Source organism: Ips typographus, linkage group LG8 (assembly GCF_016097725.1).
Source record: "Ips typographus isolate SLU linkage group LG8, UJ_Ityp_2.0, whole genome shotgun sequence".
In the NCBI taxonomy this organism is placed as follows: domain Eukaryota; kingdom Metazoa; phylum Arthropoda; class Insecta; order Coleoptera; family Curculionidae; genus Ips; species Ips typographus.
The window spans coordinates 6,150,742-6,172,904 of NC_138429.1; the positions used below are offsets into that span (position 1 = coordinate 6,150,742).

At 32.8% G+C, this 22,163-nt stretch overlaps 2 protein-coding genes across 16 annotated transcripts in view; one reads left to right on the top strand and one right to left on the bottom strand.

Annotated features, from left to right (window-relative positions):
* dnc (phosphodiesterase dunce) overlaps positions 1–17,138 on the top strand; it is a 341,190-nt gene extending 324,052 nt beyond the window's left edge. For 13 of the 15 annotated variants that reach the window (XM_081985111.1, XM_081985112.1, XM_081985118.1 and 10 more), the window contains 5 exons: positions 14,833–15,136; positions 15,427–15,765; positions 15,828–16,200; positions 16,258–16,567; positions 16,657–17,138. In XM_081985111.1, coding sequence (XP_081841237.1) covers positions 14,833–15,136; positions 15,427–15,765; positions 15,828–16,200; positions 16,258–16,567; positions 16,657–16,713 — 1,383 coding nt within the window. In that variant the 3' untranslated portion in view covers positions 16,714–17,138. Of the gene's footprint in view, positions 1–13,553; positions 13,982–14,474; positions 14,776–14,832; positions 15,137–15,426; positions 15,766–15,827; positions 16,201–16,257; positions 16,568–16,656 lie in introns of those variants that run through there. The other 2 variants (XM_081985121.1, XM_081985122.1) reach the window with 2 other exon arrangements.
* Positions 17,139–17,548: 410 nt separating this feature from the next.
* Positions 17,549–22,155, bottom strand: LOC145732691 (uncharacterized). The gene is made up of 6 exons (XM_081985143.1): positions 21,846–22,155; positions 21,492–21,789; positions 18,575–18,867; positions 18,379–18,522; positions 18,094–18,316; positions 17,549–17,976 (listed from the first exon to the last, which is right to left on the bottom strand). The coding sequence occupies exons 1-6, from the start codon at positions 22,095–22,097 to the stop codon at positions 17,612–17,614; spliced, it is 1,575 nt and encodes a 524-aa protein (XP_081841269.1). The 5' UTR covers positions 22,098–22,155; the 3' UTR covers positions 17,549–17,611.
* Positions 22,156–22,163: the final 8 nt, after the last annotated feature.

The following is a 22,163-nucleotide window of genomic DNA, read 5'->3' on the forward strand; positions in this document are numbered from 1 at the left end:
CGAGGAAAGCGGTGTCAAAATTTGAACTGCCAGAAACACAGTTGGAAACGACAGGCAAGGACAAAATCGCCTGTAAAACCCACTTGGAATAAGGAAAGTAACTGTTTTAAGCCCATTTTTAGAATCCTTATAGGATTTCCTATTTAATAACCTAAAAAAACTTTTAAATTTTACTTATACTACAACTGCTCTGCTGTTACCTAAATCAGATTCCGAAAATAACAAAAAATCAAACTAATCGTATTAAATCCAAATTTCCTGTTAACTGTATTATTTTCCATATGTATTGGCTTAATAATTTACCAGATTTGTTTAATTATCACTTATCAGGAATTTTCTAATACTCCATATCCGGGCCTGTTAAACCGAATTTGTGTTTGCCTTATGCTGGGTTCCACTTAAACTTGTAAATATTGATTTATTCTGTATGTTAATACATCATTTTCTGTACAGCACCAAAGCAAGCGTTTAAGACGTTTGATTTATATCCAATAAAAACCAAATATAAATAAATTAATTGAAATAATTTATCTACCAGTTGGCCTAAGTGTTGATGCGATTAAACGTAATTCATTTAGCAGGTATTTCCGAAATTTAATGGATCGCCACAAATCAAGCTATACGGCCAAAGGATAAGAACAAATAGCTTGCGAAATGTGCCTTTTAATTTTGTTAAAAAACAGGTAAAACTCAGTTTTTTCCGAATTACTTGACGAATTTCTAGACTTTTTCTAGATTGATTGAGGCAGTACAAAAATTAGTTAATGGCCATTTTCCTTGAACGAAAGTTTCAAATGAGATATAAGTTTATTGAAAGGTCTTCAGAAAAGTTTAATTTTATTCGTTGCATTCAAATCCACAATTTTCTGAAGCGGGACACCTTGTATATTATAATTACGTCATTTCATTGTGCTTTTCCGAAGCCCCAATGTGACTTAAAATGTGCTGTACAAAAGCTTTACAGTTTCTGAGATATTTACAAACTGATCGTTGCAATTGATTGGCTAGCAACACACTAACAGGTCAAATTCTTGATTAAATTAAATAGAACACCCTGTATATTAGTACATCATTTAAATGTGCTGTACACAGTTTTTTAGATATTTTGGGTCAAACTGACAAAAAGAAGTGCTGACACAGTAGAATACAGGAAATTGAATAGAAAATAACCGATCATTTCTGACATTAGTTAAACGAACCACACAATTAGGTAATTTTGGTTGCCTTTTAATGAAAATAGGTCTGGAAACGTCCCATTGGTCAGTCTTATACCTTATACTTACAAATACCACACTTTCAACAAAAAAATGTTTAAAATTGAAAAAAATAAATTGAATGATATCTATAACTTACAACTGGTTGAATTGATTTAATTAGAGCTGATAATTTATTTTTTTTTCAGGTAAGACCACAGGCTGTATACCACTTCAATCTGAGACGTAGTAAGTATGGTATAGTTGTCAATTTTTGTTTTATAAAATAAACTGCTCACAAAAATAGTTGATTCATTCATCCACAGAGGTATGCATTTAACATTTTTAAGCAAGTCAGGTAATTTACTTAAAATTGTGAGTGACACCCTGTACAGAAATAATTTTCACTAATTTTCTATCAGGTTTTGCTACGTATCGTTGGTGCAATTTTTTATATATTCTTACACGTGTTATTGCTTTAATCAGAATTATTATGGTTATATCTAAATAATGAATGATAATCTAACACGAGTCGTTGCAACTTATCGATATACATCTTTAATGATTACAATATAGGTATATTTACATTTCTTGATATATTATTACATTCAATTAATGTACTCACAATCCTGTAAAATTTACTGCAACTTTACGGAAATGTAAGTAGGTAATTACTGATAAATTTTGTTATATAATTTGCGGATACTCAATTAATACCCGGAGATTGTTAATTAAATGCAGTTATGCCCATCAAGCGCCAGCTTTGAACTGTTAGATCGTTATGGTAGCTGCGTTTCAGGTATTTTAAAAGCAACTCTATATTTAGAACAAAAATAAGTAATTTGTTTTGTACTGCACTTATCTGCTGCACAATTACAGAGAATTATGTTTTACTATCACCGTATAGACTTTAAATTTGTTGTTACTAAAGGTCAAGTAATGACTGCTATCATCATAGTTCTACCCCGTGAAGGCCAACCTAACAATTTTCTTCCTTGGATTGAATTTCACATTATGTAATTCACAACTATCATTGTATTTAGTCAGCAACACGATCAATCATTACGGTGACAAATATAAGTGAATTAGCTCTAAACCGTGTACAAGGTTTATTGAGGAATAGCTGAGAGCGTTATCTGGATAAAGGAGATCAACTACTCGTACATCCGTTCCATTGAATCAAAAAAAACACATTCGATTTTGTTTTTGACCTCGTAATTTTATCTGTTTTTGTTCTAGGTCGATACGATAATTAATCATATTAACAGTAACATGCAATTGAAAATCCCATCATTACATTATCCTGGGAGACAGTCTGTAATGTCTCGTGGTGCCTATTTTAAATCTATTGGCAACATTGTATCGAAAGATTTCAATTATTCATGTGCAATAATGCATTGTTTGCAGATTAACTCGCTTAAATTATGTAATATTAGTATACTGATGAAATAATAGTAAATGTATTCATTGTTTTATATACGGAGGTTATCACAAGCAGATTATTACAGACTGTATCTAAAGGAATACTGCAAATCGACTGTTACAAATGACTTAACTTTGTTGTTACTTAATTTAAGGGTTTTAGGTTAGAAAAACGTACTGCTTCTATGTTAGAGGTTATTCTTAGTCAGGTTAAATACATTAAAAGATAAATAAATGCTTATTTCAGGCATATTTGAGCCATAATAATAATTTGTTGTTATTAAGGTTTTTTGGCACCTGGAAGAAATGATGACTTTTACAACAATTTGAAAATGTGTTGAAAACGTGAAACTTTAAAAATTGCCTAAATTTGTTTAGTAACAAAAAAGATGTCATTTTGATTCATTTTTTCTTCAAACTATTTTCAGTAGGTACTTATGGTAAAACATTTTGAAACATTATAATGTAGTTTTTGCTGTAATTAAAGGTTTGTGAGACCTGGACAAAATGAAGTATTTAAACCTCCTGAAGATGACTTTTATAACAATTTGTAGATGTGTTAAAAACGTAAAAATTCTATTTTTTCTCGTTTTTAAATGTGTTTAGTAACAAGTAAGATAGCATTTGGTTATAACTATTTTTAATTCCTATGGTAAAACCCATTAAGATAGTGACTTTGCAAAACAGCAATATATGACTAAGTATTATAGAATAGTGAGAATTTAAAAAAAATTCCCATTTAATCTACTTCACTAACGCTATAAATGTGCCAAAAATTCATGTTGTAACCCTAAAAGTAAATTTTGGTTGTCTTTCAAAAGTTGCGTGGCAGTAACAGTTTTGAAAATACTCATTAAGCAGAACAGTAACATTTTAAAAAAAAATCCTACTTAATCTACTATAGTAAGGCTATATTACTGCCAAAAATCAAGGTTTCAGTGATAGTGAAAATACTCACTAAGTAAGGGAGTGGAAATTTTGAAAAAAAATCAAAAGGCTTTGACCTAAAAAATGAATTTTTGGTGGCCTTTCAAAAGTTGCGTTGCAGTGACAGTAATTCAGAACTTTTGCACTACAGCCATTTTGAAAATACTCATTAAGTAGAAGAGTGAGAATTTCGAAAAAAATTCTAATTAATCTACTGCACTAAGGCTGCCAAAAATCAAGGTTCTGACCCAAAAACTGAACTTTTGGTGGCCTTTCAAATGTTGTGTTGTAGTGATAGTGAAAATACTCACGCTAGAGCAGTGAGAATTTTGAAAAAAAAATCCGATTAATCTACCATGCTAAAAAAAATCAAGGCTCTAATCTTAAAACTCAATTTTTGGTGGCCTTTCAAAAATTGTGTTGCAGTGACAGTAATTCAGAACTTATGCACAACATGCAGTTTGGAAATACTCACTAAGTAGAAGAGTGAGAATTTTTAAAAAATTCTTACTTATCCTACTGCACTAAGGCTATATTCCTCCCAAAAGTCAAAATTCTAACCCAGAAACTGAATTTTTGATAGTCTTTCAAAAGTTGCGTTGCACTGACAGTGATTTTGAACTTTCACTAATTTTAATAAAGTTGACTTTTACAAGAATCTACAGATATGTCAAAAACATGATGATCAACATAAATGTGTTTACAAAATTTATTTTAAATCACCCTGTGTAGAGTTTACAAGGGTGTCAATTGACTGGGTTACTTTAGCATAAAGCAATTTACCTCCAAACAGCCCAATAGCCTTATTGGGCTTTGACTAATTTGACAGGAGATATTTGATTATTTTCACCTGTTATAAGGTACGCTTTTGTACCAAATTTGTTAAAAAAAACTTTTAAATTACTTAGTATAAGAACTTTAGCAATATTTAAGACTTCAACATTTGACTAAGATTTTTGATTTTCTTTTCATGTAATAACGCTCCAAAGTTCATATTACTTGAAAAAAGAAAGTAATTAACGTATATCTTATTGTGACAGTGTATAAACATGACGTACAAGTCATAAATTACTGTTTATATAATAATTATTAACATTTTGTTTAGTATTTGCGGTTGCACTGACCTAAACCCCACGTGCTACACTATATAATAACAATAAGAGTAAACTATTCAATTTCCTTTAAAACTTCAAACTAATCTAGATAGAGTAATTAAAAAAGAGGTTTTAATAAATTATAGTATAATAATGAAGTTTGTTTTTATTTAAAAGTTGTACTTTGGTAAAATTTGAATTAAAATTTATTAGATTGTTTATTTGTACTTTTGTCTAATCTAATGAAAACCGTAATAGAAACATACTTGATGACTATTTACAAAGTCAAATTAATTGTCACATTTTTAGTGTACATTAATTAGAAAAAATAAGACGTCCAACTGAATAATTAATATGTCTGTCTAAATATAATATTGATAATTCTGAATTTCACTTGGTAAAAATAAGTAGAATTGTGGTATTTCCTCAAATAAACATCACAGTTTACAACCTTCTTAACTACTCTCGTTAGGAAGTACAGATTTTTGAACTGTGTACCAAGATTGGGTTTTTCGCATACAGAAAGAATCATTATAACCGTTAAATTTCCATATACCCACGTATGCTTCATTACATTAAAATTACCATCAATTAATATCAATTTAAGCTAATTAATGGTCGTTATTTTTTATGCCGATTATGTACGTACCCATAATGCCATAAACACACTCATTTACCTACTATAGAAATTCCAAATGCGGTATTGAAATGTTTCATTATTACCTAATTGATATTTCATTTTCCACACCAATTGTACCACCGTTGGTTACTGCGCCAAATTAATATTCAATAAAGTTAAACCGATTTTTAATTAAAATCAAATTAGGTCACTTAATCCCGGTTAAATGAAATTTGTAAAGGTGTGAGAAGTTTGCATAATGATTTGAATTTTCAATTTGTGGTAATAACATTAGAAAATTTGATTACTTTACATTATATCTGTAAATTACTTCTGGAAACAAGCAGTAAAGTTGGGAAACGACAAGCAAAAATTTCCACTTTTCCAACTACTTATAATTGTTGATTTGGTCGCCCACTTTTTGTTATTATTCGGTGAAAATTATACCCTGGAAATCCTCAAAACTAAACTAAAAAGGAAATTAGTCGAATTTACAGGAATTGCTGTCGTCAGAAATAAAAGTACGATCCGATATGGTATCAATCATCAATCAAGCCTCGTCGGCAATTTTCAAACGCGCAATTACAACAAACAATCTAAAAAAAAATTGTTTGAACAACGATCCAGACTATATAAACACACACAACGTTCGCCTACAACAATAATTTTGGACGAATCATTTCGGTTTTTCCAACCTTACTTAAATGTGGTTAATTAGACTTAATTACACTTTGATAGCGTTTTATCAAAAATAGTGATTAAAGAATTATTACACTTTTTAAAACCTATATTATTTGTGAAAGTTATATAATGTGACTCATTCAGTTTACTCCTCCACAATGACAATCAACGATTGGATAACATTTGAAGTAGTAATAAGTAAATTTTCCAGTGTAACATGACATAATTGAACCATTAAACAGAATCAAGGTTCTTTCACAAATTGCCTCTGTAACTAACATGACTTAAATTTTTTTATCCATTGATCCATATTATTTTATGATTCATTGGAATTCTTGCAATGAAATAAACGTAATAATCGAGTAAACTTTAAACTGAGCAATGAAAATTATATCACCTGATGTATGTTGGTTTATATTGTTTTGTAGCAGTCGAATTGTTTTTTAACTATTATTTGATTTGAGGTTCCAATAACATCCTTGATTAGATTTTGGTGTTGATTAGTCTAGACATAATAATATTGTTATTATAACGTTATTGTCTCTTACTTTTTTGCAAGTCATATACGTTTAATATTACTACGCATAATTTGCAATCTGCAAATTATCCAATATTCTAAGTCAATAGACACCTGATCAGGTGGGTTGAGATTTTGTTTACATCACATATTGGTGATAAAATGATAAGATTATCTATACTACCACACCTCCGAGGTGAAATGTTCAATCCAGTTTGAGACAATTTGTCCCTTTTTGGCCATACCAAATGGAGTAATGAAAACCATAGTTTTTTCACCAGGTTATGCCATTTTGTTCTAGACTAAAGACAGTGAAAGTAACTGTGAATGACTGATTTATGAAGGTAAAAACCGTGAAAATTAACTTCGATAGTCCACTTTTCAAAGTTACTAGGTTGGAAAGTCAAATTGTAGGCTTTAATGTGTAACAATAATTGACTTCTGAGTGTAATTTCTAGCATTTGAATTGAATTCTATTTGCAAGTCAATTTTAAATCTGAAAGTGGTTTAAAAGAGGAAATTTGTTCACTAAATTACTCGGTTTGTACCAATATGAGGATGAGTGTAATATGCAGTAAGCAGAATGCAGAATTATTGCAAAGACTCTCTTATCTACCTGGGACATAAAGTATCCTTGTAGGTTTTTTTTTCCAAAAATACAAGTTTTATAATAACTAGAGTCCGGAATAAAAAGCACTAAAACGCTGGAAAATTGCGCCTGAAAAGCAAAATTATTATCCTCAAAATAGCGTAAAAATCTGTAAAAAACCACAAAACTCTTTCAGAGATGCAACATTTTTTACTTTTTTGAGTTCAAGTTCTAGAAATTTTTGAAAGCTTTTAAACTGCTTTAGAAGCTTACGGAGTGTTTTGAAAATTTTCAACATTTCTTTGAATTACTGGAAGGTTTTTGGACAGTTTAAAGAGCATATTGAGAATTCTGGAATGCTTTAAGGCATTTGGAAGTTCTTAGACGGTTTTAGTATTTTTTTGAAGCTTCTAGACTGTTTTGATATCTTTTGGGAGCTTCTAGAGTAGTTTAAGAGCATTTGGAAACTTTTAGACCGTTTTGGACACTGCTTGGGAAGCATTTTGGAGTTCCCATAGTGTTTCAAAACCTTTTTAAACTACTTGAAGAGTATTTGTAAGGTTTTTAGACAGTTTAAAGAGCATATTGAAGGTTCTGGAATGCTTTAGAGGTATTTGGAAATTCTTAGACGGTTCTAATATTTTTTGGAAGCTTCTAAACTGTTTTGATATATTTTGGGAGCTTCTAGACTAGTTGAAGAGCATTTGGAATTTTTTAGACTGTCTTGAAATGTTTTGAGAGCTTCTAGACTGTTCTAAAACCTTTTGGAAGCATACGGAAGCTTCTAAAACTGTTTTGAAATTTTTTGAGAGTTTCTATGCTGTTTTGTAAGTCTTTGCAAGGCATTTTGGAGCTTCTATAGTGTTATGGAATGTTTTTACATTTTTTAGGCTACCTCCGGGGCATTTGGAAATTATTTGGTCAGTTTAAATTTGTAAATTGATACCCATTTTGCAATAGATAATTGGTATGTTTTTGTCTCTCAGAGACCTTCAATATCGCAATTTAGCTATTGCAATAGTAAATTAATCTATACAAAATAAAAACCATACAAAAAAGAGCAGCAAATAATCACAAAAAACTAAATTAGGCACAAAAAGAAGAAAAAAGCATGAAAAAATCTGTCAAATGACGTGTTTTTGCGTAAATCGTTCACATTATAATGGACTATTACTTGATAAATTAATTAAAGTGTGAAATCAACATATTATGAAATATCACAAAAAGTGTTCAAGACGTTTTTGAACTCATCACAATCACAATTAACAAACTACTTCACTAAATGACCTGGTAAAGTAGTTTGATGAAACACACAGGACAGTACAGAGGGTGAGTAAACGATAGTTGAGTTTGTTTCGAAAAATACAACAAATTTTAAATACAAAGAATAAAATACAAAGATATATAGGGTGCTCCATTTAAAATAATCAATACTTGCGACTAAAAATTGACATATTCATCAGTCATTTTTCAAATCAGGCTTTACCACTGCAATCATGCTGTCAGAAAAAAAATTAATGCAGTATTCTATTGAGTAAAATATTGTTTGCAAATTTGAAAGAATAAAACATTCAACATACAGTTGCATAACTGGTTTCAAAAACATACTTGCAAACAATAAGAAAGCGAAACTAGATTATTCAACTAGTGTTTTAACAATTTATACTGTCTGATTAACTTGGACGTGGTATTCTTTAACAAATAATTGCTATGCATCCTGCGTTTGCAAGTACTTTTACCTTGCCTTTCACCAATTTACAAGTTCAGGTTCATGTTCTTTTCGCTTTTATTTAGTAGTTTTAAGTGGATGCCTTATTTGGTTACACCTTCCCACTTTAATATTTATTTATAAACTTTCAGATGTATTTTGCTATTTAAATTGAAAAAAGAAACAAAATTTAAACTCTGGATGAAAATGGTCATCAACCTAAATTATGACGAATGAAGCTTGTAAAAGAACTCTTGCAATTCTTTACAAATTTCAGTCTCAATCATCTTTTGCTACATTTTGGTAAGGTAAATATTTTGTTTATACAAAAATTCCCATGTTTTGGTAGCAAAATGGTACGTGTTAATCTGCAAGTGCTAATTCAGCTTCTAATGTATTTCTTGTTGACAAAATGATAATATTTATCAAATCTGCCGGCGGTTTACATGTTTTTGGTTATTATTGTGCCTATAACAGCTTTATCTACATTATTTTGATAAATCACATCACACTACTGACAGAACAATGGGTACAGACTCGAAAAAATGTAAAATGTATACTATTAAATGGGAATTTTTGTGTTATTTGGTTTTCTGCCGAAAAACGTGGGATTTATTTGTGAAATTAATAATACAATGATTAATTATTACAAATATACAGTTAAGACTTTAATTTGCATTCTTCTCATTGTTGTCACTAAAAACCCAGCGTTTTTCGGTGAAAATTATTGAATCAGTTTGTAAATTTTAAATGATCAACTTGGTTTATTACAAGTTGATTTTTATACAAAAATCTAGTTAATTAGGCATAATTTTATAATCGGTACTTAAATCACATATTTTGTCACTATCCACTTTTGTAGCACAATAAACCTGCAAGTCTACTTACAAGCAAATATTTCACCAATAGCATGCAATCAAAATTTAAAACGGTGTCGTTAATTAGTAAACGTTTTTTTACATATTTTTCATGTCAACGTTCAAATTTAAAAGCCATAAGAGATGCGAAATTAAATATAAGAACCTACTTTCGTGACAACTATCAACACGTTTTATCAATTACTCTTATAAATAAGCAAAATGTGTAACAGTACGTAAAATTATAATTTCTGCGCAATTTTAGCGGAAAATCATAATCATTACTAAACATTGGTTTTTCCAATTTTTTTTAGCAGGAATATTGCATTTATTTGGTCTAGTACTTCCTGCTTGTGCAAATAATAACAAATTTGAAGTGTTTTTTTGACAAATTCCAGGGAAGATTTTCTTTATCTCTAATTCTGGACAATAATATTGACTAAAAGGACTATTTACCACTTAAACATGTTTTTTCTGGATTAGATTGGCAATTCCGGATTTAATGAAGTAGTATTATTGTCTACTGCGCTTTTGATTTATTGTTTTGACTGCTATTTGAAGTTCACTAATTAGGACCGAAGTGGCTGATGATACAATTTGCAGTTCTTTAAATGTTTGTTTTTGTGGAAATTATTTGTTTATTGAAAACTCAAGTGGGTAATTAAATTTAAAGTTAAACAACAGTTTTGAAAATAATTGGTGGCAAAATATTATTTATAGGATTTTCATAATATGTAACTAAATCGTGATGTAGGCAGTCACAAGCTTAGTTCCAAAAATATTCAAATTTAATATTTGTAATCACCTGAACATTGTCACGTATCTTTTTTTTTTTTTGGATCAACTGTATAGAATTACATGAAAACGTTATTGTGTTTTTTTAGTTAGTCTAAAACATAATTGATGACTAGAATTTAGACTGGGATTGCAACATTATCTTAAATCCGTGTTTCATTCAGGGACACCAGAAAAATAAAACTAATTTTTAGTTTACATAAAATATGTCACTAAAAGACTTGCAATTGAGTAAACGTACTTATTACATCAATAATAAATGATACACCATAATCGAAAGGTTGGCATTTATTAATTAACCAGGTGTGACCTATACATACCAAACTTTCTTTGCGTAATCGGTTTGCTAAACAAGACTTCCTCATAACATTGATATTTGTCACTATAAAACTGAACATCTTGCTGATCTTACTGTGAGTTTAACATTTCAATCATCCGATCGTAAAAACGTTGGAATTCTAAAATCCGTTCGATTCGTAGAAAATCAAATAACATTTAGTAAACAACAAATAAACTGAAAATCAATTTTCTCGCTGCCAGATTTATCACGATTTCCAACTTGTAAACTAAAAATAATACGGAATACAATTATTTCGAACAATATTTCCCATTAGCTGACGAGTTTGGCGGCGGAAAATCCTTCGAGCCCATTTTTCGGATTTGTACGGTTTAATAAATAGAATTTTCAGAAACGGTTTCGATTCACTTTAAGAAAACAGTGACCTGATTTTCTTTTAAGTGTTTGAGCTGAATTATTGCACCATACTCTAATAAAAGAGTTTACGTTATGAAGATTCTATCCAGGCTGCCACTGGCACGTTTTTCCAAAAATTGTTTAATTAGATTGGACAGCAAATTTGTTACTATAAAGATATAACCATCTTCCAATAAAAAATTGTGATATTTTTACTAAAAAAAGCATGATGACGTTGGTAATAGGCTAAACTACTAAAAGCTACCTAATTCGGTTCCATTCAACATTTTGAGATAGTAACTGTTTTAATCTCTAGTAATTAGTAAAGATTAGCAGATCAATGCATTATTTGAATGGCGGAATGTGCCATTTTATATCGTTAATAACAGACAAACCGGATAATTGGAATTTACCAGATCAACCAAACTGGTACATTGAAAAAAGTGGGATTTATTCTAAAGCAGTTCATTTAAAAGCGATTAAACAAATTGATGAAGTGTTAATTAACCAGCTAAATTTATTTTTAATTGCCCTGAATGTGATGTGTAGAACTACAAAGAGGAATTCGTATTTTTTTATTGTTTTGGTAGGAAACCTATACAGAGTGTCCCACGCCGAAAAACATCGATTGAGATGAACATTTGGAAACATAGTAAAGTCACTCCTCTCCGTCAAGAAATAACATTAAGGTAGATTCACCTCAGAATAATTTCTATAAAAACAGTGAAATCAGACGTTCTTCTTCTTCTCAGTCCGTATTTATCCATTCCTGGATGTCGGCCTCTTCCAAAAGGCCTTTCCAATGGCCAAATCCCTCCACGCCTTTCTATTTCTAGCAGTCCGGGTCCAATTCCTTCCTGCAGGAAGGGATATCGTCTCGCAGGACTAATCTTCTCCTGGGAAATTATCCTAAGAATAAATTTATCCAGAGGTGAAAGTACCGGTCTAAGACAATATTCTCGGGGTACACTCAGGAAGACTAGATAATCGACAAAAGCCATTGTCCGATATTACATATCTCTGAATCTTGTACTAAATTTTACCTTGATTTTTTGAAGCACTTTAACTTATTGAATCAATTGTAAATCGCGTAAGGCAATTCTGGCATTTCTACAGAAATTATCTTAAGAATAAATTTATCGGGAGGTGAAAGATCCGTTTTCTTGAACATTTGTGCAAATTAAATTTGAAAACGGTGTTTCAAATTTCATGTTTTGATTGCCGTAAAAAGCAAGCATTTATTCATTCCTGATGACAAATAATATAAAGCGTAGGAGAATATTTTCGGTAAATAACTGAGAATTTAACGAAAAAGAAATATTCAAAATTCTGGAACATAATAAAAAACTCGATAATTTATACCGTTTTCCGTAAATTCTTTGTGGAAAAATTACCTTCTGCCACCTCTAATAATTACCCACTTATTCAATGAGTGCTTTAAGTGATACTTTTCAATTACAACCTGTCTCATCAGATAGTATCTCTCTATCCCCCTCTTCTTCTCTGCTTTACAAAAGTTTGTTAACTAATCTAACCATAAAGGAAATAATTAAGTGAGATATTCCCTCTACATAAGTGACCAAACCTTGTATATTACAGTCCATTCCATTCTAGATGAAAACTGCTATAATTTGTATATTCAAAAATATTTCTTGACAAAGTTTTGCTTACATAGAACATCCAACACCACTCTCTTATCAGTAATAATACACCTTGTCTTAATTAAAGCTGAAAATACAGAAAGTTTGAAAATCTAAACATGTGCATGCAACCATGCCACTGATAATTATCAAAGAATTATTAACTTTCAAGGTAAATGGTACCTTATAGCCAATAATTTTCGCGATTTTTCTCTATAATGACTGACATAGCACAATCAATGTTATATGCGTTGGTTGCCAATAACTCTTCCAGGTTCTTGTGTTTACTTTGAATTTTTTTGTAAAAACTAGTATGTTCCTTTATTTGTCCCTTGATCCAGTCATTGTTTTTCCAGTTAGAAAACCCCCAGATTAACTAATACTTTTTACGACTATCTAAAGTACATATTTTGCCAAATATTTTTGACACCCCCATAAATTTGCTCCGGAAAAACTGGGTGTATAGGGCGATTATCTGCAGCTACCAGTAAACACTATAAGCAGAATTACTGTGAAAAACAAAAGGTTTTTTTTATCGCTGTTCAAATCCAAGTGAACATTTGGATAACAACCAAATACGCTTAATCCAGATTTTCCCATTCGGTGTACGTTCGGAAAAACTCGAAAAATCCTCTACAAATGTTTTTCCAAGAAGACCATCTCGTTTTACACACGAGTGGCGCGCGTTCTAAAAATATATTCGCGGTAGTTTATAACTCAGCTAAGCCAAAGCGCTAAAATAATTGAGCGATTCTGATAACGCTACTCAGCGTCACAAGTCTAGTTTTGTATTTAAGTAAGCTCCCGCTACCATTCAGATCAGTTGTATTGTCGCATTCAGAGCGAGCTTTTCATTAGCCAAGCACTGAATCGAGACAGACACACGCGATCGCAAATATCAGTTTGATCTGATCAATTTTATCGGCCACCTTTACGTAAAAAAAAGTAATCGGTAGTGAAGCAAATTGTTCATTCAAGCCAAATAGTGCGTAGCCATCAGTGATCAAGAAACACTTTGCTATATAGTGCTTTTTTTGGATTTTATTGGTGCTTTCGACAATGTTGTCGTCACCTGACGACTTACCTGTGAACAGCCGCCACAGGGTGTTACGAAAATCTGTATCTCAGGAAGCTTTCGACATTGTCCCAAGAGTTCCCCCTAATTCTGAAAAACTGTTTGAGAATCTTCCCTGGTTGAATATTATGGCAGATATTGCCATTACAGCAGCTATTGCAGAAATGAAGGTGTGTAATAATCGATATCACCTATTAATTTATGGTGATAGAATCTTTTAACCTACACAGTTACAGAGAGTCATTTGGGCAAAATATAGAGGTATAAAATTAAAAATATCATTCTACAATTTAACCGACTTTCTGACCAATTGTAGAATTAGCATACACTTTATTCATGGCCATTACAGTTACTGAAACCAAGTAGAATGCGTACGTCACGACCTACCTACTTACAACCAGAATTTTTGCACTAAATTTAAATTAATAATAATAATAATAATAATATATTGCCTGACAAACAGTTTATCACTATATGTGACGTAGTAAGTTATCAATACCACACTGATTTATAATACTTCTGTAACTTTGATTCTTGCCGGTAGGCCATGTATAGACATGGTGATGTTGATTAATACAATTATCTGGAGCAATTTGACGTCAATGATTATGTTTTATGATTAAATCATCTTTTCAGTTACTACTTAATATAAAGCGCATTAGCCTCTGAGAGATTTTTGTGCAACGGTATAGGAAGTTCAAATGGACTGAGATAAGACTTGAAACAACTCACGTGAATGCCCTATCATAATGTGATTACGTTATCAGCTTTTTGGGACTTAAAATTCGAACAAATCAAAACGTGAAATAATATTTGCAAAAAGCCATGATAAAGTGAAGGTTGAGATTTGGGGATCTTCAGTTAGGCTTTAGACGCGTAGTTATCACACTCAGGATTTAAAATGCCTCCATGCTTTGGGCTAAACTTAGAAAACACAGTATACTTAAACGTGGAACAAGAGTGGGTAATACCACTGCATTCAAATTTGGTGGCAAAAAGACTAAAAAATGTTTTGTTCCAGTTCAAACGTATGCTAAACAAAGAGCTCTCGCACTTCTCCGAGTCGAGCCGTTCCGGAAATCAAATCTCCGAATACATTTGTTCGACGTTCTTGGACAAACAACAGGAATTAGACATCCCTACGGTAATCCGGATAGATGAGGCTGCAGAACCGCCAAAGGGGGCGCAGCGCAAGGAGCGCCCCAGGGCCCCCACTACAATGTCACAGATATCCGGGGTGAACCGAAAATTGTGCCACACCAACTCGTTTACCGGCGAAAGACTGCCAACATATGGAGTGGAAACTCCATTCGAAGAAGATTTAGGTATGTAAAAAAGTCAAACTTGGTAAACAAGTTAATTCTGTTCTTGTATTAGCCAGGCACTGTCAGGGGTTACATTGACGTCAATGGGGGGCATCAGTCTTTATTAACCTGATTAGAATCATTGAGCCGGCCCTAAATAGAGCAAAAAAATGTCAAAGTAGATCCAAATCGATAGAACCCTTATTAATATTATTAATGGCAAATTAATCTATTATCTGGTTGATTTATACTTTGAAACATCGATTCTTTCTCACAAACATCCCTTAATAAAGTTATTTAATCATTTACAGGTAAATGTCTTATGGAAATCGACCGATGGGGAGTTGATATGTTCAGAATTGGTGAAATGAGTAACGAAAGACCACTCACTTGCGTCGCTTACACCGTCTTCAGTAGCCGCGAACTGTTGAAAGCGATGATGATCCCCCCTAAAGTGTTCATCACTTACATGATGACTGTGGAAGATCACTACGTGAAAGAAAATCCTTTCCACAACTCTTTGCATGCAGCAGATGTTACCCAAAGCACCCACGTTTTACTCAATACCCCAGCTTTAGAGTCTGTATTCACTCCCTTGGAAATTACTGCGGCTCTTTTTGCTGCGTGTGTCCATGACGTTGATCATCCTGGTAAGAAGCTTTCACACAAATTTACCGTAAAACTGAAACTATAACGTTGTAATTTGTTTCAGGTCTAACAAATCAATTCTTAATCAACTCAAGCTCCGAATTGGCTATTATGTATAACGACGAGAGTGTGTTGGAAAATCACCACTTGGCGGTTGCCTTCAAGTTGTTGTGTAACGAAGGTTGTGACATTTTCTTCAACATGTCAAAGAAGCAAAGACAAACCCTTAGAAAAATGGTTATTGACATGGTGCTGAGCACTGACATGTCAAAGCACATGACCCTACTCGCTGACCTGAAAACTATGGTAGAGACTAAGAAAGTAGCCGGAAGTGGAGTGCTTTTGTTGGACAACTATACTGACAGGATCCAAGTGTTGCAAAATCTGGTGCATTGCGCCGATTTAAGCAATCCTACTAAACCCTTGCGTTTATACAGGTAAGACGTGTTAACAAAAGTGTAAAAAAACGTGGTGCTAACGTGTGGAATTTGCAGATTGTGGGTCGAACGTTTAATGGAAGAGTTCTTCCGTCAAGGGGACAAGGAACGCGAGGCTAATATGGACATATCTCCCATGTGCGACCGTCACAATTCTACCATCGAGAAATCGCAGGTCGGCTTTATCGATTACATTGTGCACCCTTTGTGGGAAACCTGGGCGGACTTAGTACATCCCGATGCCCAAGATATCTTAGATACTTTAGAAGAAAACCGCGACTGGTATCAAAACGCCATACCGGCAAGCCCACCGGCAGAGGAAGAGGAACCGGGAGACTCACAACGTTCCGGAAATATCCGCTTTCAAGTGAGTTTCTTTCTTATTGTTTGACTGTGCATCAGTTTCTAGAATTTCACTGTTTGTGATTGTTATTAACGGACAACTATTTGTTGCAGGTAACATTAGAAGAAGGCGACGCCGAATCCGAAACAGAATCGGCCGGCCCGATGTGACGGAGGCTGGCCGGCCTCTGCAGGAAGCTCACTGAAAAAGTGACGCAATGGTGGCGCACTCGTCCGTGAAGCGCAGGCGCTGGTGCAAGTGCGTTCGGTTTTGGTGCGCAGGCGCATCAACCGACATGTAGCTGATAGATAAGCATCAAACAAGGGCGCAGACAGTCGTCGTCGGTGTCATTTCGTTTTTAGTTTTTGGCCTCCTTCGACCCTCGACGTTATGCCTTAACCGCGTAGAAGAGACTCGTTTCTTGATCCCCTCTACTGACTGTGCATCTGTAAATAAGTCGTTTGGAATTAATTGAAAAAAAAAATGTCTGTCAGTGTAATACTCAATCCCCTCCCCCTTGTGTATGTATAGGTATTATGTGTCTTGTCAGCTATATTATAAACACAAAAAGTAAAGCTCTCTCCATTTTAAAATATCTGATGTTTTATTCTCACCCAACAACCTATATTTGAACGGATTGGAAACAAAAGGGATATCCTAAAACAACAGGTAAGTTAAAAAAGTAAGTATGTGAAAAGAAACGTAAAGTTACATTTTTACAGAAAATCGAAAATTGTATCAGGAGAACAGAAATGTTTCGTTACACCTAATGCTGCTAAGAATGTTAAATTTAGCTCCTGTCACTTCTGTGCTCCTGATAATACAATTTTTCAACAACAGAAAACTGAACATATATAATTAGGAGAGCAGAAACGCAATAAGGTAAATTTTAGTGGGTAATGAACTAGGCGCATTCGCCAATTGTCAAGAAAATTGAATTAACCTCGTGTTACTTCTGTCACGTAGGACCAAAATAGGAAGAATATATCTAAAATAAATCTGATAGTCATTCAAAACGTATTTTTATTTCTTTAAACCTATTAAATAAAACAACAATAAACAGTTATTCTAGCTGGAAGTAAGTAGCGTCTCTAAGCAACTTTTCACTTTAACTTTGTCCTCAGAATTTAAAAAGCCGCTAGCAAACTCCCGCATTTCCGACGAATTACTATCAATTTCGCAAAAACTGTCATCACTTTCGGCACTTTCCGAATCGCTACTTTCATATTTAACCGTTTCCGTTTGTTTTTTCGACGTTCGTTTTTTCCTCTCGAATGGTTTATCGGAGTGATGCCGCTCAATGTGTCGACGAAGTTTAGTAGAAGAACAATACGACTTACCACAACTGCTACATAACGGTCTAACAAACTCTTTAGAGTGTTTCACCAAATTGTGACGTTTGAGCGACCATTTATCTTTGAAGGCGCTCTCACCTAAACAAATTGAAACATTTAAATGTACATACAGTACTAGCCAAAAAAGTTAATGGCTTGATAAAGGCAGAAGAATTAAAAGTTTGTTTTTGAATTTGAGTTAAAAAAACTACTTACAAGTGTCGCAAAAGAATGAAGGAGGCCTATTCTTGTTGTGCCTCATTATATGTTTATCCAGAGTAGCTTTCATTGGATAAGCCAGCCCACAAATAGGACAAATAAAATTTCTACTTCCGATATGTTTTAAATGGATGTGAGTCTTTAAAGTTCCATTATCGTTAAATCTTTGCCCACAAATATCGCAACAATACATTCGTGGATTTAAATGTAATTTAAGGTGCTGTTAAATAAAATTATTTTAAACAAAATATGTTCCGGTTTGTAGGTAGTAAGTGCACATACCCGTTGCAACATCTGTTTAGTTTTAAATGCTTTGTCACATTCTGAACAAGTAAAGTTTCTCACAGAATTATGAACACACATTCTGTGAATGTCTAAATCAGATTTTTTAATGCATTTGTAAGTGCAGTCATCACAGTTATAAACCTGGAATAAATAATAAACTAGATTTGTAGTCAGATTTTGATCTCTCTCTTACTTTATGGGTTTCCCAATGCAGTTTGAACTCATCCTCTGAAGCAAAAACTTGTCTACAAAGTCGACACACTTTGCCAGGCGTGTTCATCAACTGTTTGAAATTTGAAATAGTTTTCAAACATCTTTTTCTCTTTCTAGCCTCCGCCTTATCCCTCTCATGTTGTAGAATTAATTTCCTAAATTTGGAAAATTTGACAAACGGATTTTTGCCATGTTCTTTGGCCGCGTGAGTTTCGTACTCCGTCCCATCTTGGTAATAATGGTTACATGACTCACATTGTTTTGGTGATATATCTAAAAGAAGATTCTCGTTGAGGGGGAGAAGACGACGTTTTGTAGTGTTTATTTGTTAGTGGAAAACTCCGCTTATTTATATTTTTTTAACAACCAAATAGAACGTTAATTATGCTACTGCACTGCTTTTAATTAATTGTCTACATTTTGCAGGCATATTCACAAATAAGGGCTGAATGTATATGTAATTAGTGCAATAATAAATTACTGTATAAGTATAGTCTCTATTCAATGACTTCTGACTATTGCGTCCATCCTTCAACTCATTTCATCAGACAAATATGAAATAAAAATGTGTGTTTTATATGAAGGGTGCACGGGAAAAACAAGCTAAGTCAATTTTTAGCCAAATTGAGAAAACAGCTTCACCGGATAGACAATAGCAATGCTATACAGGGTCCAAACTTAGTCAGAAGAAAAACGAGCTACGTCGTCTAATAGAACATATTTTAGGATAGGCGTACACGGGAATGACCTACTTACCTTTCAATCTTTTTAGTAACTAATTAGTTAAAATAAGAAGTAATAATTTTTTATCAATAAAAAACAAACAAGTTTTCAACTAATTATTTTTTGACATACATTTTAATTTATGAATTACCTTGTTTGCTACTTAAGTTTGACGAATTTAATATTTATAATATAAATCTGGTGAAAAACAGGCTAAGTCAAGACTTATTTTTGTGTCTTTTTCAACAACAACCTTGTAATTATTATATTAAATAAAAAAGCATGCTGCTTTATATATAAAAAAATATTTATGTTTCTAATGCGTATAGGTGACCAGTTAACAACGATTTTAGAGATAAAACTGCTGTACTCAAAAACTTCAAAATTTGACTTAGCTTGTTTTTCCCGTGCACCCTTCATATAATGTTTTATATCGGTGAGTTTGACAGTTCAATTAACGTCAAGTTATTATGCTTTTGAGAACTTTTCAAAAAGGGTCAGAGGCTTCTACATGTGTCTTAAACCTTCCCAAAGTGGTTTTAAATTGTTGACGCCTCCAGGACCATTTTGAAAGTTCCATAAACGTCTAAATGCTATTGAGAACCTTCCAAAAAGCACCAGATGCTTCTACAAGTGTCTTAAACCTTCCAAGAATTGTTCTAAGTTGTTAGATGTCTCTAAAACCATTTTAGAAGTGCAAGAGCTTTCTAAATAATACTGTAAACTTTCTAAAGATTGCCAGAAGCTTCTACAAGCGTCTTAAACCTTCCAAGAATTGTTTTAAGTAGTTAGATGTCTCTAGAACCATTTTAGAAGTGCAAGAGCTTCCTAAATAATACTGTAAGCCTTCTAAAAATTGTCAGAAGCTTCTACAATTGTCTTAAGCCTTCCCAAAGTGGTTTTAAATGGTCAGACGCCTCCAGGACCGTTTTGAAAGTTCCATAAACATCTAAACGCTATTGAGCTTTCTAAAAACTGCCAGAGCCCTCTACAACTGTTTTAAACATTCCCCGAACTATTTTTAATTGCCTGTGGCTTCTAGGATCATCTTGAAAGTTCCATAGATGTCTAAATGCTATTGAGAACCTTCCAAAAAGGGTCAAAGGCTTCTATAAGTGTCTTAAACTTTCCAAGGATTGTTCAAAGGGGTCAGATGTCTCTAGAACCATTTTAGAAGTGCAAAAGCTCTCTAAATGATACTGTACACATTCTAAAAATTGTCAGAAGCTTCTACAAGTGTCTTAAACCTTCCAATAATTGTTTTAAGTAGATAGATGTCTCTAGAACCATTTTAGAAGTGCTAGAGCTCTATAAATAATATTGTAAACCTTTTAAAAACTGTCAGAAGCTTCTACAAGTGTCTTAAACCTTCCAATAATTGTTTTAAGTTCTGTCACAGTCAAAGCATAGTTTAGCTTAGGTAAGTAGGACCTGGAGCCTCAATTAGGGTGCCTTTAAATTAAATAATAATAGATGCTTCATAGAACTAGTAGAAAGAATGTAACCTCACAATGAATGTAATTTGACAGTTGGTCAAATTATGGTTTTGCCAAACTACAATGTCACATTTGTGCTGCCAGCTCTATGGAGTGAGAAAACAAATGTGGTCCTAGTTTACATGTTATTTAATGTTTTCCCAAATCACATAAAGTTCAAAAAATGTATAGCATTGAAGTAACTATACCACAGCCTTTGATTTACAACACTGAAAACAAAAAAGGGCAAACATGAAATGGTAAAATAGGTTCATTCTGTAACATTCTTACTTATAGATTAACACATTTCATATTATTTGTACTTCATGGAAATTCACACATTTAGTAATAGGATATTTTGACCAGTAAATAACTCCTACCAAAAGAAAAACATTAACATAGTTTGGAATCAGTAGCTCTTTTTATTATGATTATGACCACAAATGATGGATAGGGAACACCCAAATTTAACTTATATTTCAATTAATTTGCCTCTTATGTAATTTCACCACAACCAAATAGTGAGAAAATGATAGACTGCATTAAATTGTAGAAATAATATAAAATATCCTGTTAAGTACCAAATCATAGATTACATTCTAGTGTTGTGTAACCAATTAGTTAGAAACAATTGGTACTCTCTTAAAACTACCCTAAGAACACCACCCCTACTTTAGTATAGAAATAACATTTAATTACCTGTTATACCAGCAACTGTGGGAATAAACAATAAAGGCTGCTTATCACTAGAATGGTTTGAAATATCCTCATCTTCATAATTTGCAACATCTCCTTCTGTGTCACTACACTCTTGACTATAAGCATTATCTTGTAAATCATTTTTATCAAGAGCAGCAGCCGAACATTCATCATTCCCAAGCAAAGTCTTCACATACAAATCCGTCTTTTGGAACTGAACTTTAAAGTTGAAAAAGTCAATAAGGCAAGTTGTACATCTTGTACATAAATAAGGTGGATATCCATCATCTTCTTTACACTATAAGTTGATTATTTAGTAATAGGTCAATGAAAAAAATGTTATTAAACTCTTACCACAATTGAGGTAGTTTGAGCCAAAATATCAGCCAAACTTAATTGCTGATCGAAAATCGTAAATAAGTAGTGCATTTCTGGGTCTTCGGCAAAGCATCCTCGACATTTTATAGACAAATCAATTTCCAATTTATCAACCAATTCGGTTTTAATTAGGGTGCTTTCCGGATTTTCTGACTGGGTTAATAGAATTACGGGACCACTATCCATATTCGTTAAGAAGTCGTCAGATGATATGTTAGACGCCGCCATTTTTCTGGGTCGGACTTGCAGACATTTCCATTTTTAGGTTTTGATTGACAGCATGACAACTGCAGT